The 20894-nt window shown below is 36.7% G+C and overlaps 1 protein-coding gene across 3 annotated transcripts in view; it reads left to right on the top strand.

Annotated features, from left to right (window-relative positions):
* The window catches only part of PIK3C3 (phosphatidylinositol 3-kinase catalytic subunit type 3), a 65519-nt gene extending 44894 nt beyond the window's left edge, over positions 1-20625 (top strand). For 2 of the 3 annotated variants that reach the window (XM_030467662.1, XM_030467664.1), the window contains 3 exons: positions 3940-4030; positions 16642-16767; positions 19848-20625. In XM_030467662.1, the coding sequence (XP_030323522.1) occupies positions 3940-4030; positions 16642-16767; positions 19848-19862 (232 nt within the window). In that variant the 3' untranslated portion in view covers positions 19863-20625. The remainder of the gene's footprint in view (positions 1-3939; positions 4031-16641; positions 16768-19847) is intronic. The other variant, XM_030467663.1, reaches the window with a different exon arrangement.
* The last annotated feature ends 269 nt before the right edge of the window (positions 20626-20894 follow it).

The raw sequence follows: 20894 nt of genomic DNA, 5'->3' as shown, positions 1-20894 counted from the left end.
GAGGTGTGTTACACTTTTTTGACAAACAATAAGTCATTCATGTTTGTTTGCCAGCAGTACTGAAATGAAAGAGCAGTCTGCTTTGAATGTGCTGCAGGGGAAATTGTCTGGTAGCAGAACTTGCATTCTTACTTGCATTATAGCAGCCTCTTACTCCTCCATTACAAATGTTAAGCCTATTTAAAGACGTGCAAGTCTTGTTATGTTTCAGCATTCCCTTCCTGCCGGAATTCCCAGTTTACACATCTTCAGTAGGATCCAGCAGAGAAGAATCCAGCCACAATATTGGAGAGTCTCTCCTAGGGTGACATTTTTGATTGTACTGTTCCTTCCCAAATATAGGTTTCCCCTATATCAGGCATTTGAAAAGTTTGATGTTCAGTTTGAGATAGTGGCTATAGCTAAGGAGTAGGAAGTAACTAGGGAAAGAAGCTCTAGTTTGGGTTGGCAATTGCTCTGTGTGGATGGGGATATCCAGCTGGCTGGACCACAGTGTTTTTCCCCAGTCTGCTCTTGATTTTGTAGTGGACAGAGAAAGGTCATAGAGATCTGAATGAAAAACACTGTAGGCAGCAGTGGAAAGGTGTGATGGCACTTAGGAAGTTCTGATTCTTTGGAAAGGCTGTAGCAAGGCAGTGCAGGGTCTAGGTAATTTTTCTAAAAGGTGGGAGTAGATGGTGGAAAGAGAAGAACAACAGTGAACTGGTGAGATTAAGTCAGTTTTGCTTGAGTCTGGACTGTGAGTAAATAAATGTCTTTACTAAGAATAAATGTCATAGTTATGTTACAGCTAACTGGAACATGATGTCATGGGTGGAGTGATGGAATTCACTTGCAAGAAAGAGAAGTACCAATGTGTTTATTGTCAATTGACATTGACCAGTATTAAGGATTAGGTGGGCACATTGCTCAATTTAGCTGTTGGCTATTGTATTATCTTCCAGACAGAATCCACTTTGAGGTGGATGCAGCCATCTCACAGGACCAGGTACATCCGTCCTAACTACCACTGGAGGTTATGTCAGGAGATGAAGGTGAGGTTGAGGGGATGAAGAGCACATGCTACATATGTTAGTCACTGGGGAGTGTACATAGTCTTGGTAAGAAGTGAGTTCTGGGGTTTCACCAGTTCTACTGCAGAAAAGGCACTCATGTTTTTAAATCAGGAATTATTGAGTTCAGGTAAACAGGGCTTTAGTTTGAGACTGCAGGTAGTTATGTACTTTCCCATCCTACTGTTATAGTGGAGGTTTGTGGCTTCAGATTTGGTAGAGTATTACAGTGTCAACAACCTAAATATTTGTTTGGTTTAAGATACCTGTATGTGAAGGAGCCAATAAATGTTGGGAAAAAAACAACAACCAAAAAACCAAAAAAAACCCCAAACCAACCAAAGAAAAAAGTATACAGGAATGCTGAGGATCATGCATATATTAGATGAGATACAAAGCACCTGAAACCAAAATTACTGTACCCATAAAAGATGCCAGTGAGAATCTGAATTTCTGTCCGATGCGGGTTTTTTTCTTGGTCTCTTCTGTGTAGGAGCTAGAGGTATTTTGTTGGACTTCTTTAATATCTTTCATTTTTCCAAAGTTTCTTCAAATAAGTTTAACTGATCTTTCAGCATAGCTGACTTCTTACTTATTTTGTAAATTATTCATACTGAGTTGTGAGGAAAACAATGCATTAATGGGTGAAAGATTGTGTCAGGTTGAGTTATATATATGAAGATCCTTAAACCTAGAAACACAGATCCCCTGGTTCATTCTGGCTGTGTGTGGAGGCCATTCCAGAGGCCTTTGTGTTGTAGGTATCGAAGACAAATGCTATGATTTGCACGTGTCAGATTTCTGACTTGGATGTTGCAGAAAAATGTGTAGTGTTAGGATGATTTTGTGCTGTCAGTTGCCTATGGGAACTGCCAGCTGTCTGAAGTAGGAATCTCTTCCTCCCTTGCCAAGTCCTCGTTTCTAATAAATTTTCTAAAAATCTGTGAAATATGACAAGGATCCTGCAGGCAGCTATAAAATTAACTTAATAAGCTCTTTTTCATCCTTAGGCAACCATCTAGTTGATTACTAAGTTAAAGAAATGTTGGGGTGAGAGACAGATGAGAGACTTGCACATAAGTATAGAGAGCAGCTCTTTTCTGATTTTTATCTCTTCTTGCTCCATACTCGCCCCAAAATAACCTTGTCTTGAATTATTTAATGAAGGTCTTCAGATGATCTTATGCTTCTAGTCCTTTTACTTCAAGGACCAAAAATCAAAAGATGTTCACTTTATGGAACAGAACCAGCTCTTAATTACCATCTAGCAGTGATGTCTAGGCCTTTGAAATCTCTTGTACAACGCTCCATCATTCAAATAACCCCAGTAACCTGTAGTGCTTGTAAGCTTACATCCTTTATGTGGTTTGAGAGCAGAATTGACTCAAGACTCTGGATTTCTAGGTCAGTTCAAAGGGAGAATTACTAGTGGAGGCCACCAATGACCTAGGGAGAGATGTAAGATGATGTAGCTGCCTGTTTAAAGTGAGATTTGCTTGTACTTCAGGCAAGTAGAAAAAAAATGTCATTAAAACCTGTGGTGACTCTGCCTAGCACTAAAGCAGCTTGACTACCTGTCAGTCTACTGACAGGCTTCACAGAACTGAAACAGTGGTAGTGTAGCTTTTCTTTCTTTCTTCCTATATTCTTTTTAATCTATGATAAAAGTGATATTTCTGATTCCAGCCCCACACCCCTAGAGAAGGAAAGCAGAACAGGTGAAACAAGTTATACACAAAAGACTTCTGTGAAAACACTTTATTTTAAATGTGTAGTACAAAGGGTTAAAATTCACACTGGGATGTGTTAGGTAGTACTAATTGCAGTTACTAATGAAGTGTTGAGTTTTTGATGGAATTGTGTATTTCTGGAGAGGTTTTTTGGAGTGGTGTTTACTCTGTAAAATATGGTTATGAAGTAGTACTTTTGTACAGTTTAATATTTCTTACTGTGGTTGTCAGTTTATATACATTCATTAGCCTGCTACTGAACAAGTTTTGCTGCTAAGAATTCATTTTCTGTCATCTGTGAATCTCCTAGTGCTCTTATCAAAGTAATGTTTCAGATTTTGAAGTCACTTACATACTTTGTCACATACTTTGTCTCTGAAAGAAAACTAGATGTCTTCACAGAGGAAAGAAACTTTCAGTTTATGTTGAACAGATTGAAAATTATCCTTTCAAAAAGCAACTAGCTCCTAATTGTCTGCATGGGCAAAATGGTATTCTTTAAAAGAAAACTATATTTTGTCTTGTCTTTTTTAATGATTATAAATTATCTTTGGAGTTTCTAAGTGCAGCATGTCTGCTAGGGTTATTGCACCTTAACTGAACAACTGTAGACTTTGTTCTGGCAAAATCACTTACATTCAACTTGATATGGCACAAGCCCTTGCAGCAACTTGAAAAATAATTTCTTGTAATTGTGAAGAGTTCAGGTGTTTGAATTCTAATTTATATAACTGCTGTGTCCCTGATAACCTCTTTTATAAGAAATAACCTTTGAATCAATATTCTAGTATTTTTCTGTGTTTCTGTCCTGCTAGAGGTAGAAAATTATATTAAATCTTAAAATATTTGAAATCAGTTTATATTTGATGTGTCCCTGAATAAATGTTCTAACAATTTTAAGAAAATTATAAGATAAGCAGAGCAATCTGTTCATTTTTGAGGCAGATTGAATGTTAAATTTTCACTGCGAATATCCAGTATCTTACATTTTTAACATCTAATCTTTAACATAAATATGCTCGACTAAACTATTGTGAATGCATCTCACCTGAAATATTGCCATTTCAGAATAAGAGAATGATGTATTTGTAAGTTGTTTACAAAATGTCTTTTGTACAGTTTACGAAGTGTTTTACCTAATCTGCTCTTTTGCTTAGGTATTCCAACTTGATCTTGAACTTATTTTCCCTCATGGTGGATGCCAACATTCCGGATATTGCTCTTGAACCTGACAAGACTGTAAAAAAGGTAACTGGAAAATTTTCCTTCTTTCTCAGAAACCAAAGTCATCATGTCATGAAAGTTCCAGTCACTTGTGGTGACTTGTTTGTAACTAGTGACTTCACAATATTTGCTCATGTTTTGTAAGTTCTGAGCAATTTCTGGAATCATTGATGTTAACAGTATCAGAATATACTTTTGAGATCACTTAGCACACGTGCCCATAAATACAGAATTGCTTTCTACTGTGGATATAATAATGCACAGTCTGCTCTAGCATTCTGTTCCGAGTGGTTTTTTAGAACAAAGTAGTTTTTTATAACCAAGTGGTTTTAAGTGGTCCACTGTTGGAAAACTTCTAGTAAGTGAAACAATCAGCACTTACTATACTGAAGGATTGTTCCATCAGTTCTAGAATCCTGCAAGTCATGGATCGTTTTATAAAACCAGTCTACTGAATGGATGAAAGCAGTAAGCTGGCATATCTTCATACTGTGAAAAAAACCCACTTCCATGAAATGTGTCCTGTAATTCTAATTTTGTCCTTTTGCACCAGCGTGAATCATTTGACTTCTCCATTTGACTTCTCAGCAACAACTGACATTAAAAATACTGGTTTCATGTTCATCTAGATTTCATTACACTTATATTTTAAAGACATTGGCTTTTTTTATAAACTGATTTATAGTGAAGGATGATCTGTTTTAAATCCACAAAAGACTTTGTGGAGCCTCTGTATCCAGTGGAAATCAGTTCAGTGTAATTTTTATTTGAGCAGTGGATTTTGTCTGGAGTAGGGTGTTCTTCTGTATTTTCATGAAGCAGTGAAAGCAGAGATTTAGAATCTTTAAATTTATAGTATTTCATGTTCTAATACAGTGACCCTGAAGAAAAACACGTTATGGCTCCAAGCAAATCTTTGCTTTTGCCTGCAGGCACTCAAATATTTGTTTAGTTTCTTGGTTTCATACTGATGCACGGAATTAGGTAGCTATTCTGCTTCATTTCCAGGAATGCTGGGCTAGCCAAAAGTGCTGTATTTCATGGTAAAGGTGACCACATCAATATTTGAACCTCACCTCTTTCCCAAGGTGCCCTGTAAAGATGGAGTATACTGCTCATGTAAGATAGAGGAGTAGAACAGAAAATCAGAACAGTTCACTGCTTGCTAAGAGTTAGATGATGGGAATAACTTTATTTCTTTTGAAGGAAAACACCTTCATAACATTATGCTTGCAACAGATGCGTATGAATTTCATCTTTGTAGAGATGACGTGAATGTTTCTGGCTTCCTGATGGAAAAACGTGGAGAAATACTTCTTTTGTTTGAATGTTGGGTTTTTTTGTGGGTTTTAGGGGTTTTAATTTTTTGTTTGGGTGGAGGTTTTTTTTGGGAGGGGGGAGGGTGTTTTGTTTGTCTTTTTTTGTCCTTCGGTAATACAGTTACAAGTCAAAACCTTGCAGATTGCAAAGTGTGCAAATAGGCGCACAGTGAATCCTGGGAGAAACTGAATTGTGTATCTACAAGTAGTGCAGGGGCTGATTTTGGAAAGCTTGTCATTGACTGAGAGAGTCATTGAGAGCTCAAACTGATGTTTTAATTGAATTCTAGAGTGTTTGCAGTAGTAAGTTTGAGACTTGCAACACATTTTGATCTTTCTTACCTCTGTCAAGAGTTCAGTGTCCGTTTACGTTACAGTGTTCATTCTTGCCTTGAATGCTTTCTCATGATCTCTGATACTTTTTGTTCAAGTCAGTCTCACCATGTTCCTCACCAGTTAACATGCATCATCATTAGTTATCTTGGCATCAAATTTTATGTTGGTAAACTCAGTAGAAGCACTCTCTGAGGATATATTGGCTTTCTGTAATTAATAGGATGTCAGATTCTGTAAAATATTTGTAAACCGTCATTTTAATATAGCACCGTTTGAGTATTTCAGATACTCCTAAACTCCAGTGCTGTAAAACTTTTCCATATAACTTTATAGAACTAACAATAATGCAGAATTGAAAGTGGACATGTCCCTACAGCTGTTTAGTATGTTACAGTTCTCTGCTGTCCAGCAGTAAAAAAATCAAAATAATGATAAGCATGCTTGTTTTGTCTCCAGCTGAGGATCACAGCAGGAATTAAAATTTGCAAGGAAGTTCTAAGAGCTATGAATAGATCAATGTCGTTAGTTCAAAATTCCTTTAAAAAGTGCAAATGATAGTGCCTTCTTTGCATGAAAAGTACATAAGCCCATTTGCTGTATGACAGTTGTGACTGTTAGATCAAATGCAGATATTACTTACTGGGATACTGAGGTCTGACAGTGCTGCAGCAGCCTGTTGAGCTGTGATTACCCACACGGTAGGTTCAAGTCTTTCTGTTAACAGAGTCATTAAAATGTGAAGACCTAGAGCTGAACCAGAAAGACAATTATTTTTTATAAAGAACATAAATCACTATAAATCGCCTTCACGTTCTTTAGGAAAAGATAGCACTTTCCAAGTTGTCTAAATTAATTTACAGTGTGCTTGTTCCTTAAAAAGAATAAAATAAAAAAATAACCCAAGCCCAAACAAACCCTAATGGTGTTGTAAAGTGTTATTTTGTACAAACTCTTAATTATCTTTTGGACAGCTCAACTGTTTTAACTCCTTTTTACTCTTCAGGTGTGGTCTGTTTACAGAATGTTTCCATTGAATATAATCCTGACTTTTATGCAAAAACAATGGATCATAATGAGATGTCTAAAGAGTAGAACAGAGGACCCTACCGTAAAGCAGTTGTTGACATTATTAGCTGCTGGATGCAAACAGCTGTTTTAAAAGCTGCTATGACAGTAATTGTTTTCTTTAGTTCTCAGTTTTTGGTTTTACTTTTTCAGCTTATAAAAGCAGTTAAATCAGCTGGGATAAGAATCATCTTAAACCACTACAGAATGTTGAATAGGTCATTGTTCTTTTTTTTTTTTTTTCATAAGGTTTTGGAAAACTCATTCTGGATATTAAATTCTCATTAGCCTGTCTGAAATCAGTTATAAGCTTTGTTAGTACTAATAAAAACAGGAACAAGATGTCTTGTGTCTCTTGGGCTGAGTAGCAAGTTTCTTCAGTCATTTAACAAGATAATACTGTACATTGTTGTAGGAAAATTGAATAAATGCTTTCAGCATCTCAATTGATTTTTTTAATTATTTTTTTAGAGTTTTAAACAAAAAATCTATATATATTTCAACAGAAGCAAATCAGCTAAAGATCCATTTTGATCTGACCTGTAAAATCAAATTACCTTTATGTGAGTCAAGTCAATAGCTATTTCAACTGTGATAGCACTTTCATGGAAGACAAAAGTAGAGTTTTACAAATGTTTTTGTATCTTTTTTTGTTTTCTGCTTAGTAGTGTATGTGGAAGTTCATAGTCAGTGTTGTCCTGATTGGTGCTGTAGTAATGTTCATCCTCTGCTTTCAGAGCTCTCAATTTTGCTTGTGGGGGCTGGCTGAGCTAGTGATGCTCTGGTCTCACTTAAGCAGTCAAATGACTGAGGCAACAGGGTAAAGGTAACCTTAGCTAAATGTGACCATAAATCAGAATACTGCTCTGTGATTAAATGACAGGTAATTTTGTATAGTGAAAAAATAAGGATTGTTTTATTCAAAAATGGTTACTGAAGGGAGTATTACCCATCAGTTGTTTTGGCAAACAATTCCTTTGGCACAGAGATCCTTGTGATTCATATTGTTATTTATTATTCTAAAGATTACTTTTAAAGAAAGGGTTCTTTTTTAATGTTTTGATTCCTCATTATGATATTAGATTGTAGCTCACATTCCCATCTAATCTTCAGCTTCACAAAATTATATATATAATGCAGCCTCTTCACTTTAGATGGGTAGAGATATCAAAATGCTTTATGTTGGAGGAAATATTCTGCCTGCTGGTAATAAAAATACAGTGAGATGTAAAACATGCTAGTGAGTAAAGCTGCCTTTGGGAATAATTTTTGGTGTTCCCCTTTTCTGAAATTTAAGAAAATAATCTGAGTTTTTAGAATCATAATGAAGTTTTAAATTTCGTAACTACATACATATTCTAAATCAAAATTTGGAAATACCATTAAGATAGTAATGGCTAGAGTAAAATAAATTGAAACAGAATAATGAACACTAATGTCCTTTTGTATGACTTGGTTTCTTTTTCAATCTTACATAAAATTTCTTGAGATATAGGTATTGCAACATGATGCTCAGTAGTTAGACTGAAAGGATCATGGGAAATCATCAGTCCTTTGAATTTCTTCTATTGAGACAGATCTGGAAACAACTGGATTATCTGAATTTTGATATTTCTTCTTAAAATAATTTCAGACTATGTTTAATTAAACTCTTCTAGAGGTGGTGATGCTGCCCCTCGGTGAGATTCAGTGAGATCTCACCTGCAGCGCTGTGTCCAGTTCTGGAGCCCCTAACCAAAGGAAGGACCTGGAACAAGTCTAGAGGAAGGTTTTGAAGATAATCAGAGAGGTGTCTGACTGAGTTGGAGATATTCAGCTTGGAGAAGAAAAGGTTCTGAGGAGACCTTAGCAGGAGTCTTTCATTATCTGAAGGGTGTACAGGAAAGCAGGGGGGGGGCACATTTGCAAGGGTGTGTAATGATAGGATGAGATTTAGTGATTTCAGACTGGACATAAGGACATTGTTTACAATGAGGGAGGTTAAGACAGTGGCACAGGTTGCCCAAAGAAGTTGTGGCTTCCCTCTCTGTGGAAAGTTTCTGTGCCAGCTTGTATGGGGCTTTGAGAAATCTGATCTTAGTGGAAGGCTTCCTGGCTTATGCCAAGGGAGTGGAATGAGGTAATCTTTAAGTTCCTATCCAACCCAAAACATTCTGTGATTCTGCTTATCATGGAAGGACGACAGTGTGGATTTTCCCTTCCTGTTGGTTTACAAAGAAACAGAAACTCCCAATGACTTCAATGAGAGACGCAAATTTAGAGCATGTGGGAATTCCACTGCACCTTCTTACTCACTTTGAGTAACATCTGTGTTCAGAAATTAAAGCAGTGCTGACCATCCAGATGCTTAAAATCAAACTGAAAATAAGTTGGTCAGCATTGGCATGAAAAACAAAACAGCTGTATTTGAAGTTACAAGTCTCTTCTTTGAGAGTATATGTAAAAATATTTTTCAACCAGCTACCCACTTTCAGCATGTATACCAAATAGAACTAGATAAATTGGCTATTGCCTTTCAGTTATAAGAAAAGCTTGTTTCGTTGACTCACTTCCCTCACTCCATGTTCAATTGCTACTTCTCACTGTAGAAGAACACAGAAAACGGTGTTTACAAAGCTATACAAAATTATTCCCATCTTCCTAGGACTCTCCTCAAATTACTCATTTTTTGTTTGACAGGAAAACATTTGTCAATTTTTTTACCAAGAAAAAGCTACTGCAGAGGTTGGAATTAGTTACTTTTTTTATCCTTCTGTCTCTTTTTCTCCTCTCCATACTATTTAAAAAGAAAACTGTCAGTCTGTTTTTCTTAACATCATGCTCCATGACACCATTCTCCTACTGCCACCTTCTCATTTAGGCTTTTCTGCAAATCCACTTTCGCTTAAGGATGTCACAAAAGGAAATTAAATTGGAAAGTAGCCAAAGATTCTCCCCAGCTTGCTTCTCCCTTTCTGTGACATTTCGGACAGTTGCCTTTAAATTTTCCACTCTTCCCATGTTCTTTTACACTTCTAAGTTTTCAGGAAAAGGCTTGGGCTGAAATCTCTTTCTGTGCATTTGGCAATGCATAACTGGTAATAAAATGAAGGTTTCACTCCGCACAGCTTTTTTTCCTGCCAATGCTACTTGCTTTTTTACTTCCAGTACAGCTGCAACACTAATTGCTAATTGTCAGGCTTTTTTAAATTAGCCAGTGCTATAAATCTAAGTAGTAATGACTAAAATCTGCAGTCAATTATACAGCCAGTTTTGCGTAAGGAAGTGGTGGACCATCAGTCTTCAGATGTAGCTAATGTATTCAGCACTGTCACCTCCTAACAAAAAAAGCTTTTGATTTTTCTACAGGAAAGCCAGATGGGTTCTATCTGTCCTTCATAGCAAGTTTGACCTTTAAATTGGAAAACATCAGGGACCAGTGATTCATTGATGCACAAAGAACTCGACAGGCATTAAAGGACAGCGTCCTAATTGACTGAGCTGTGTTTCAGATACCCATTGATTAAAGAAGGTGCTGCAAAGAGGATGCAGCTGCAACTGTTCTGTTGAGAACATAGACTCAACACCTGGCTTCCAATATGCAGTAGGTGACTGCTGTTTTTGGAAGCAGCCCCAGTGAGTTTTGATAGCACCTTTGGTTACACGCAGGAAAAGGCTAAATTGAAACCATTCAACAGAGTGAAGAATCTTCTTCCTATGGAGTGTAACACTGAGAGCACCCTCAGTGTTTCTAAGACTGTGAGAACTTTGGTTAGCTCTCTTCCACCTTGGTAAGAAAAAGAACATTTTGAGTGTTTTGGAAACTGTCAAGGGAGAGCTGATATATTTTTCCTTTATATTAAGCATAGCAGAATAAAATCAGTTTTGTTCTACAAGTATAAATCTGAGGCAGAGAGACAATGTGATTATAAGTCCAGAGTTTTGGAGCTAGCCCTTTTAAAGCACAAAGTAATTGTGCTGGTTTCTTCATCTGGTAGTAAAACTCCCTGTGTTTTTCCATTTCTGTGCTTTTTCACTGTCCTTTGTCCTCCCCATGAGTCAGTCAATGGATACTTGAGAGCTGAGTTCATCAGTTAGCAAATGGAAAAGGACTTGTGATGTCAGCTTGGCAAGCCTTTTTAAGACAGTGGGTGTCAGTCGCTTTTCATCCAGTATTTGTTAAAAGGTGAAACAAGGAAACATTTCTGAGATATATTAATGCCAAGAGGAAGCTTAATTTTATACCAGAAATAAACTTAGTTTTGCTTGGTAGAAGTCTTTTCATTTCAGTGTTTAGATTTGCTTGCTGCTCTGGGGAGGTTCATTCTTTGTACAAGTGTCACATTGACATGGAGCTTATTTTGCCTAGCCAGATGTTCATCTTCCTGTCCATTTGGGTAATGATGCTGCAGCCTTTGTGTTTCTGGGCTGTTGAGTTTGTATCTGTATTAATTCATTTCAAAATACATTAAAAAAAAAAAAAAGAAAAAAAAAAGATGTAAACCTCACATGAACCAACACTCCTGTACTCCTGTTTATCTAATGCTGCATATTTGGTTATAAGGTTTCAGTGATTATGATGGAAATCTGAGCTGGAAGAGGACCACTTTTGTGTACTGAAGCAGCTAAAACTCTTATTTTTATGGAAGTTTAATACAGAAACATTTACTAATGTCTTTATTGTCTTCTATTAAGAATAAAGCATTACAGAAGCCTACAGATGCTTGTTTAGAAAATAAAGGTATTTTCAAATCAAAGTCTTGAAAACAAAAGCTTGTTTTAGAATAGTCTTTTAAATAAAATTGTTGATGTAAAAAGAGTATCTGTAGTTTTACAGTGTGTTGTTAGGACAAGCAGCAGGGAAAGCAGGAAAGTAGGTGAGGAAGATGAAAGGTGGAAAGTCTTAAGCAAAGAATTTAATGCCAGTTTCTGCTACACAAGCACTGAATGCTGGCTTTTGATAGTACTATAGTTGGGAAAGCAAAGTAGTAAAAATAATAGTGAAACCCCTGCTTTTTGGGCTATCAGTTGATTTTTATCTGTGGTTTTAGTACTAGTCATGGTGCTTGTACTCTGCATATTATGACTTCGTGCAAAAGGACACTGATACTTCTCTTATAAATCATGCTGATTTTGCAGTGAGCAGTCCTACCTGTATTGGAATTATCAAATCATTAGCTGGTAGTCACAATAACACCAGCGGTGCTGCTTAATGTTGGTGGAAGAATAAATACTGGAGCAGCCAGCAATCTTCAGAATGGCTGACTTGCAAAGTACTCTGAAATGTAAATAGAACTGAAAAGGTTTCCTGCATGAACTCGTGATTTGTTACCTCAGAATGTATTGCTACATTCTTCAGTAGAAAGCACTGCTGTGAATGTCCATGCAGTATGGAACTGGATGCTGCTCTGAAGTTTATAAAAGATTCCTAAAAATTGCTAAAAATTCTGCTTCAACATGGAGCCTTAGGTATCTAATCGATTTTAGGTAACATTTTAGCAGAGAGAAGATGCTGCCAAGTAAAAAGGGAAAATCTTGAATTTCATACAAGGATAACTATGGCCTCTACAGTACAGTTGGTCAAACTTGCGGACAAACATACAAACCTGCTCTTTGGTGAGAGAAAAAGGGTAGTCTTATGGTTAAGGAATAAGAAGTTAAAACCTTGGAGCTTTGCAATGAAGTTCAGTAACCTGCACTAGTACTGTTCTGGGGTAGGTTTCTGTGTGGTCTCGGTCCCCAAGTCACACTTCCAACAGTACAGAATAGCAAAATACTGAAGGATAGACACAGAGATTGATTCAGCTGAATTAATTCGTAGGCCTTCCACTATAGTGCAGTAAGACCTTTAATAGATACTCGTTATACGAAAACAAAAAAAGTAAAAAACACCTTCAAAAAAATCACTGTTTCAGTTAACTGTTTTGTGAGGTTATGGAGCAATTAAGTATCCAGTTCCTGTTGTTGTTGTTTTACTGTTGAGTTAGTTTCAATGTTAGTAGTTAAGTGTCCAATTTTAGATGGGATAATCATGATGTACAGTGGTATTTCTTGTTGATTTTGCTGTAATTCTTTTTTTTTCCTTTTTTTGGCTTGTTCATTTGCTACAGTCCTGTCTCTGTGTGACTGCAGCAAGCAATGATCAGCTTCTTTCCCTGTTCTTGTCGTCATTTCAGCTCCATGTAATCTGTTTTTAAATGCATCTCCCTTCACCCCCATTTCATCTTATTTTCTTCTGAACTGTGCCTTGTGGTTTATGGCCTCTTTTTATTTTCTTTGCCTTTTGAAAAAGTCAGTCTGAGAGTAAGTAAAGAGAACTGACAGTGGCTTCCTTTTACAGGATACTTCAAATTTCACTGAAGTATAATAAATTTTCTAGTCATGTCGATACATGTAACTGTGTAATCCTGTTCTTGCACATTATATTAGTAAACTGGCCAATGTGGAGGAGGATAGGGAATGGAAAACTTGAAAACTTGACTCTTAGTGCTAGTCTTCGTGAACTCCCTAGTTCTTTATGTTCAGCCTTTACATCCTTAAACATTAAATTCTGCTGTGGAAACCTGGTGTTTGTAATCAATATGTGTATAGAGTGTGGGATTTGAAATTTTCCTTTCTAAAAATGAAGCAAAAGTTTAACCAGTTTCACCATGTATGTTTGTGTTATTTCTTGACACACTAATGAGTGATACAAAACAATTTAATTTAAATGGTAGGGTGAGAGTGCTAAATAATTAAGATGGGACATTTTGTGTGCCTTCATGATGGTTTCCATTCGTCTTTATTTCGTAAAATGAGATAATTGTGGATCTCATCATAATATGACCTGCCTCCCCCCAGTCTTACTCTCTTTTTTGTTACGCCATCCAAAAAAATCTTCCTAATTGCAGCTCCTATGTGATAAACCATTGGCTTTCAGAATACATGTTTTTCTTTGTAGCCCAGAGGTTTCAAATAAGAATTACTATTGGATTTATTACAAGAATTGGAAGTCAATGTATATTTATCTTATTGCTGCAGCTCGAGTCATCTTGCCATTCTTCTGAGATAAGTTTCAGCTGTCACTTTTAATTTCAGTGCTGAAAAACTTTAATCCAAAGGTCTAGTAATCCACAGCACTTAATTCTGCTGTTAATTTTAAGCTGACTGCAAGGTCTAACAGTGTGTAAGTTTATTTCCACATACATTAGTGTTCCAGTCTGTTCCTGGTGAAGGTGAGAGGTGGGTTTAAATAGTCATTGATTCCATAGAATGAAGTTAAATCTTAACATCCCTAACTGCAAGATATTTTTCTCTCAACCAATAAGAATATTAATCAAGCACTTCGGCAATAGAGTTGTGTAACAATGTTGCAGTGTTTTGGTTTGGTTTGGGGTTTTGTTTTGGTTGGGTTTTTTTGTTCTAGTTGGTTTTTTTATGTTTGTTTTTGGTTGTTTGGTTGACACTGCAATTAGCAATTTTTCTGAATGCTTATTGTGTCACCTTTTCTATGAGTCTGAAAACAGAAAGCTGACGTAAGTCTGTTCTCCAGTCTGGGGAGGTTGCACATAGTTGAAAACATAGGAATTGTCCATTGTATTCATCACTGTTTGTCAAACTTGCAATGCATCTGTGGGAGATAATAAACTTCCTTTTCATCATGTGTGTTTTGAAGAAAAAAATTTTATAATATTAGCCTGAAATATCTTCTAAATATCCTCCTGGGACTTGTTTTCTTTGCAGCTTGGATTCTGTTGGCTTCATTATTTTGTATTGATCAAATTCCTTTTTGAGAGGAAGTCGAGGATAAATAAGTGGATAAATGCTTACTTCAAACATAGCAGCAACAGAGTTTGTATTTTTGGTGAAGCAGTGTTATGTTTCCCTGCTTGGTTATGCTTTTTTTTAAGTTATGCTTTTTATTGTAGTAGTAAAGGGCACTATTGGAATACATTGCCTTTGAAAAGAATGTGGCGTAATACTAAGTGTAAATCTTGGGATATTTTGCTGTCATAAAGAGGGTACTTCCATATGTAATATCTCTGTTGCATAACAATACAAAATGGGGAAAAAAGGTATTATCTCACTTATACAACTTTATTAAGAACATTATTGAAATAATTTGGCTCATTTATTTGTCGATGCTTAATAAATGTGTGTGCATGGAAGATGGTCAGGAAAAGCTTGATTACATCCTACAGTCTCCTCTAGTCATATTCTGGAGATGATTAAGAAGGTTAACAAATAATTTTGATATTTACTTACATGAGAGAGATTTCTGATGGGCAGTTCTTCAGTGTAAGAAGTTCTAATGATCTCAACCTCTTCAGATTGAAATTGGACAAATTCAATTTAGGCAGGTTGTGAAGCATTCTGTATAAAGACCCTGTAAAAGGGATTGTCTTATCTAAACTATAAGTTGCGTACTTGATGCAAAAATTGTCTTACTAGTTCATCATCTCCACAAAAGATCAATTTTCTGCAAATAATGCGAATTTCCTAGGCAATTTTCATATTGTCATTAGCACTGCTTTTCAAAGTGACTGGTATTCTTAAACTTCAGGGGTAGGATGCTGACACATAGAATGCTGACATCTTAGACTCCATAATTATAATACAACATGGACTTTAGGTGGTTTTAAACATCCCCTGGCACAGCTTTGAACCATTTTGCTGATTTTTATTTCAGAAAGAATCTGAACACTTACCATTCTTTCTGCAGACCTTGCTGCAGAGCCAGCAGTTTAGAAAACTTAGAAGATTATAGAAAATTATGTTTTATATCTTCAGTTCCCTACATAGATAATTTGAACTCATCCAAAATGCTTAGTTATGCTTCTGCCTCTCTTTAGTTTTGCGAGGGATGAGGCATATCTGAAAAAGTTATTTGGCTTCTCTAAAGCAAAGTCTTTTTGGTTTTTTTTTCTGGATTTTTTGTTTGGTTTGATTTGGTTTGGCTTGGCTTGTTTTTTTGTTTTTCTTTTTTTTGTTTCCTTTTGTTTTGTTTTGTTTTGTTTTCTCTATAAAGATCTGTTTAGGCTCTTGCCAGTTTTATGTACAGAGGGTTTTTTTGAGTATTTCCAAAGGAAGGTCTCTCATAATGGTGCTTGTGAGATATTGCCATCTGGAGCAGTCCTGATCAATTGCCATGGAATTAGTTGGAATTCACAGAAAAACACCCACTGCACCTTTGTAAATATTCATGGGTCAAGGCTTTGCCAAGGATGAAATAGGAAAGCATAGATGTTCTTGTTGCCTTCTTATTATAGTGCTTTCAGCTTTTAATTCCTAGAATAATTTCAAATGTATTATTGGTGCAACAGTTAAAATATGTTGCTGTCTAAAGAAAAAATGTAAGGAGTAGCAGTGTCTCCAACTCCAAACCTCCAATGGATGGTGGGTATAATCAAAGTTAATGAAATCTCACCTGTCTCATAAAATTCAGTTTTGACAGGGTTGTTTTGCTTGCCCCTTCCTCTGTTCTTGTGTTCTTTATTTCCTTGCAGTTTCTGAAAGATAATTGTATCTGAAAATAAGCTTAGAGTAAGGAAGCGCTTTAAATACTTTTAAAAATGTTTAGGATCATCTAGACTTTTCCAACATTTTTAATATTTTATATATAAAGGTTTGTTCTTGTTCTCAAGTGGCATTTTATTTTTCTTTAATGAATGTTGAGTATTTTCTCTTTTTCTTGTTGTATTTTAGTTCTGTTTAAACTCTTTAAGTCCAGGTACTTCTCTTGAATTCAAATTGAATTCAAATTGAACCTCAATTATGAAACTTAAAAGTAGGCATTTTACATAACATTGTTAATTTCCATTTAGCTGCTGTAACTTAAAAGAATTTCTACTAAACTTTCACAGCTAAAATAATTATGTCTGTTTTGAAGTTCAGATAGATGAGGGTGTTTTAACTGTTGAATTGAATGTATTTCTGTCATTTCCATCCCCATTCCAGGTGCAGGACAAGTTTCGTTTGGATCTGTCTGATGAAGAAGCTGTCCATTATATGCAGAGTCTAATTGATGAAAGTGTCCATGCCCTCTTTGCAGCTGTGGTAGAGCAGATACACAAGTTTGCACAGGTGAGATACCTTGTCAGTTAGTGGACTTTGTGAAAGCTGAATAAGGTGAGAGGCTGTGAGTCATAAGTTCAAGACTTAACTTTGGTATCTGTGACGATTTAGATAATTTTCTAACAAATTTAAAGTATGTTCTTGCTGCCAGGGCTGGTTCTTAGTGGCTCTAGTTTAGAGAACATTGGCAAATGTGCTGAGTGGAGTGTAACCTGTATTCATGGTAAGAACTGCAAATGGGAAAATTATAGTTCTGAGTGAAGGATCCAGAACTTCCTTAGCTTTCATTCCCACAGTATGTGAATGAAGGTAAACTTCCTTTCTTATGCCTACTTTTGCTAGTCTGCTTAACTGTGCCTTGCAGTTATTTTGATCATTAATAGACCCAGCAGATTTCACAGAATCTGCACAGGAGCTCTGCTCATAACATCACCCACATCTTCTCTGTCATTGACACTACCACAGAGCATGATCCCTAGCATGTGTCTCCTATGTCAGAGGCCTGTCCACCTCCCTCAAGTGCAGATCCTGAGGAATAATGCAGTTTTTCAGATCAGAGGTTGGGGGGAATGGCTGATATCTTTTGCAGGGGCAGTAGGAATTTGGCTCCTGGCTGCAGGAGGTGTTCAGTGCGGGAATGTCTAAATCACTAAGTAAAGGTGCTGTTGGATGAGGGTAGCAGACTGAATGTTATGAGGGATGGCAAAGAGATTTTTGCCAGATTGTCCTCAAGACCTTGCACATACAAGAGGCTGAACCTCCAACTGCACTGAAGGAGAATCAGGAATACCTCATGCTTACTAAGTTAGGAAATGGAGAGTCCCAGGGTGGGGACAGCTGGAACCTTGACACTTCTGGCATTAGAAGGGATAGGTTTTCTGTCAGCAGAACTGCACCTGGAGAATAGATTCAAGGTGACTGGGAATAGTCAGCATGGATTTACAACAGGGAAAGCATGCCTGATGTAGCCTTTACTGATAAAATGTCAGAGCTCAGTGGACTGGGTGAGAGCTCTAGCTATTTTTTCTCTTGGCTTTTCAAGGCTATGGCACTCCCTTTCATAATATCCTTATAAACAAACTAGAGCAATATAGACCAGAGAAATGGACACTGGTGTAGATTGCAAACTGGATGGTGTGTTGGGATAAGAAAGTATGTATCAGTGCCACAAGTTCCATTTGCCAGTCACCAGTCATGTGGTCCAAGGGTTGATAGTGAGGGCAAAATTCTTTAACATACTTACTAATGCCCTGCCTGATGAGATGAAGTATACTCTTAGCAAATGTGCAGACAGCGTAAAACTAGGAGGAGTAACTGATAAACCAGAAGTGAATGCTACCATTCACAGGGACCTTGATCTTCCAGGAACCTCCAGAAGTTACAACAAAGGGAAGTGTTGGGTCACACACATAGTGAGGAATAACCCCATGCACAAGCTCACACTGTGGGGCACTGGGGGCTAGGTGAGCTGGAAAACAGCTTTTAAAGGAAAGCCCTGAATGTTCTGGTGAATGAATTTCTGTTCTGATGAACCAGTTTCATGTGAGGCTGCAATGTGATCCTGTGGCAAAGACAGACCACCAGTTTTCCTTAACTGCATTAGGCAGAGTGTTGTGGAAGGTGGAGGGAGTCCTTTCCCTCTGCCCAATGTATTTGAAGTGCTGTGCCTCATTTGGTCTCCCCAGTACTTTGGGCTGTTTTTCTTGGAGTCCTGGACTCCTTATGCTCTGCTCCAGAGTTGGCTATCTGTGTGCTTTTAGCTTTCCTTTTTACTTTTGGGGTTTGTGCTTAAAATCAAATCAATAGCGTGTAGCTTTTTAAGTGCTTAAGCTACCTCTTGGTTCCAACTGATTCTTCTGATGGTTTTGGAGTTTGGATTATTTCCTTTATTCCTGTTCTGTAAAAAAATTCATTTGATGGATTCCCCCTACAAGAATACTGGATGTTTGTAAGTGTGAAGACAATATGAAAAGTTAAAAATCAGTCAGCTGTTGTCAAGTCTTAAGAACTGAACTCTAATTTTATATTTTTTTCTAAAAGCCTTAACAATGAAATTAATTAAAATGTAATTAATATCTGTTCTTTTTATATTACAAGTCAGTAGGACAATTTTAGTGATATTTAGTACTTCATTAGTCAAAATAATTCTTCCTTTTTTTGTCTGAGGCAGCTTTAAGAATTTGCTCATTGGGTCTTCACAGGGTCTGTAAATCATTGAACAAGTGAACAATTAATGTGTCATTGAATTTGCTGTAAAAGGGTCATCTTACACAATGACCAATTGAAGTTTTCAATTTGTTCATATGTAATGCTGCATTGAATTGCCAGTGGCCTTGCTCTTAAAAGTAATACAAGTTGTCTAAAAAGGAAAAACTAACAAAAAACAGCTCTGCACAAGTAATTTGACACAGCAGCAGATTTTGGCCACAATAGTTTCCATTTTAAATGATCTTTATTGAGTTTTTTTGTTTAGCAATATTTATTTAACAGTATTTATTCTTTTACTGCTGCTTGTTCCTGGAAAGCCATGTTAATTTTAACAGCATCATTTATTTATGCAGAGAACTGAAACGATCTCCAATTAAGTCACTAACTTCATGTTTTATTTCCCTTTAAAATTTACAAGCCAAATCAGTTACGCTCAGGGCTCAAGCTAAGCATTGATTAAGGAAATGAAAGCCTGGTGGATGAGAAGTGTCCCACCTAAACTGTAGCTTTACAATTTGTGGCTGTACTAATGGTTGGCTGTCCTCTGCTTAGAAACAAACTCAAATTAAGTAAATGATAATTCTGCAGCATCCCATGATGCAGCTGTAGTTCTTTTCCCTCTGGACAAAGTTTCTGGTTTCTTTCTATTAGATGCCAAAATAAAATAAAGCAAATTCTACCAGAAGGATTGTGTGGATTGGATTACACCATTTGTCAAGGCTCATATAGAGATGGTATTTGTTCTCCAGAAGAGTTGTGGAAATAGCCTACCTTTAGACATTTTACCAGGTTTTTAAATGTCAAGTTCAATTTATGCGTGTTCTATAAGAGTAAACCAAGTTGTGTAAATAACATGCTATGTGGTTTTTGTTTTCTTACAGTATTGGAGAAAATAAGCCTTTTGCTTGGTGGTGGAAACCAGCAAACATTTAAGGAAGAGACTTTCTAAAGCCCACGTGGACTTCACCAGTTTTGGAAGGGAAAAGCTGCAGGTTTGGTAACATGGAGAATTCAGAGCTCAGGAGGTAGAGAAGCTTTTTGAGTCTGTGTTCACTGAACGTTTTTAAACAACCGTTTTTGAAAGGAAAATGGTTGTTTTTACCATCCTTGGGGCTCAGATGCTGTGGTATTGCTTTCCAGTGAAAACTTGTGAGCCTCAAAGGTTGAAGTAAGCAACTTTCTCAAGCCAAAGATAACTGGAAGAGGCCGGATTTGAGGGTAAATTCTCATTAATATATTTTCTTATTTAAAAATAGAAATAATTGCTGTACTGAACACACATATGTACAGATTACAGCAGTGAGGCTACAGCTCCTCTCTGCGGAAGCACCACAGAACCATGGCGATCTCCTCTATTCCCTCTAACCAACTTTGTTCCTTGAGTAAGTTTTAAATATAATTTGTATAAACCTTTATTTCCCACCCTCAGCAGTGTTGCCATTTAGAAAAGACAATCACTTCTTCCCTGGTTACAAAAGTGTTTTTAAATTCTAATAAGTTATCAAGCTGTAGGCACCCAATTAAATCATGACTAACAGGCTCAGCAACCAGAATGCACAGAGTTCCCTATTTCACACTTTTACTCTGGATGTTTTCTGTACAGTGGTTATATATTCTTGACTCTAATAAACTCTTTGTTGTTGCAGTCTTGAGGTGTAATATTTGGTCTTTTTAATCTTGCCTGCTGAGATGTGGCATACTAGAGGGCTAGATTCATAACTTTGGGGGTTTTTGCAAAGATTTTCACTCCTCAGTTTGCTTGATGCAGGAATAAGGTCACTCATAAAATGAATTGTGTGCTACACGCTGAGTTCATAATGAATCTGTTTTCAGTGATCAGTTTCTCCTTCATCAATGTGTGAATCTCTTCAAAGGATGCTCTAATACACCTGTATTTTCTTTATAATAACAGTTTAAGTCAGGAGGAA

This window comes from Calypte anna, chromosome Z (genome assembly GCF_003957555.1).
Source record: "Calypte anna isolate BGI_N300 chromosome Z, bCalAnn1_v1.p, whole genome shotgun sequence".
Lineage (NCBI taxonomy): Eukaryota > Metazoa > Chordata > Aves > Apodiformes > Trochilidae > Calypte > Calypte anna.
This window is presented reverse-complemented; position numbering and strand designations above follow the sequence as displayed.